At 46.3% G+C, this 1,147-nt stretch overlaps 1 protein-coding gene across 1 annotated transcript in view; it reads right to left on the reverse strand.

Moving 5' to 3' along the window:
* Window positions 1-1,147, reverse strand: part of LOC107097004 (plexin A3-like) — a 73,443-nt gene that overhangs the window by 26,578 nt on the left and 45,718 nt on the right. The window contains exon 13 of the mRNA XM_015393956.1: window positions 230-400. Coding sequence (XP_015249442.1) covers window positions 230-400 — 171 coding nt within the window. The remainder of the gene's footprint in view (window positions 1-229; window positions 401-1,147) is intronic.

Below are 1,147 nucleotides of genomic sequence, written 5' to 3' on the forward strand. Positions count from 1 at the left end.
TGCTTCATTTTACTTCTGTTCTAAAGTTTTGGATTATTAAACAGTTAACATTTAATCTGTTTTTCCTGACTTGGTTCTGTTCAGCTGTGACTGTTCTGGAGCAGCCCGTCGACTGAGCTGCCGGTAATTTCTCGTTCTTCTGTCGATAAACTCGGTCCTGTTTTTCAGTGGTTAATGCAGCTTGATCCGGGGCTCTAATTAAAGTTGTATTAAAGTCAAAAGGACTCACTTCAGGATGGTCCAGTTGGGCTCGATGCTGGAGATGGTCGGGTCGTCGGTGTAGATGTAACCCACGTCAGAGTTGGTCACCTCGGCCCTGTCGATCATCAGACGCACAGGGGCGGGGCCGGTGCCAGACAAGGAGGCGGGAGTTATGCAGACTATCTCCCGATTGGTGCGTCTACAGAAGGAGAGAGTTCTGTTAGTGCTAGTTTTAAAGCTGGAGTTCATCAGGGATCGATAAAAGGTCCCCAGATCTTTGCCTTTTAATGGTTGAATTACTTATTCCGTTCACCTGTCTAGCTCCACCCAGTTTCTCATCACCGTTGATCTGTGTCACCTCCTCTATTTAACCTACCTGCTTCCAGTCATCAGTGCCAGATTATTCGAGCCTTTGGTGAGTTCTCTAGCCTTCCTGTTTGGGTTCTGATTGCCTGACCTTGACCCATTCTGCCTTAAGACCTCTGAGCCTGTCTGTTCCCGTTCTGATCCGTTTGCCCGACCCGTCTTTGAACTCCTGCTGGATTCTACCTGTTGACCAATCCTGGAACTGCTTCCTGAAGCCGACTTGGATTTCCCTTCGGGAACCTCTTTGGATCTCTGACCTTCTGGCCCAGATCCCTTCAGAAGGCATCTTTTCGGCAGCTGTATGGCTGGAATCCACCTCTTCCTCTGGGAACGGACTGAACTTTACGACCAGAGGTTCCTGCCTTAGACGCCCCAGCTGCTCACTGCAGATCCCTCATTTTTTAATAAACGCCCTTTGACATCTTTTACTGTCCGTCTGTCTGAATTCTGGGTCCTCTGTTCTGAACCTTGACAGAGCACCATCTTTCACTTCATGTAATTTGAAATCGAATTCGAAAAACCTTTTCTTAATTACACTTTTTAAATGTAATTATTGAATGTAAATACATTTTTATAAATT

Source organism: Cyprinodon variegatus, unplaced genomic scaffold, assembly GCF_000732505.1.
Source record: "Cyprinodon variegatus isolate N-32 unplaced genomic scaffold, C_variegatus-1.0 Scaffold665, whole genome shotgun sequence".
Lineage (NCBI taxonomy): Eukaryota > Metazoa > Chordata > Actinopteri > Cyprinodontiformes > Cyprinodontidae > Cyprinodon > Cyprinodon variegatus.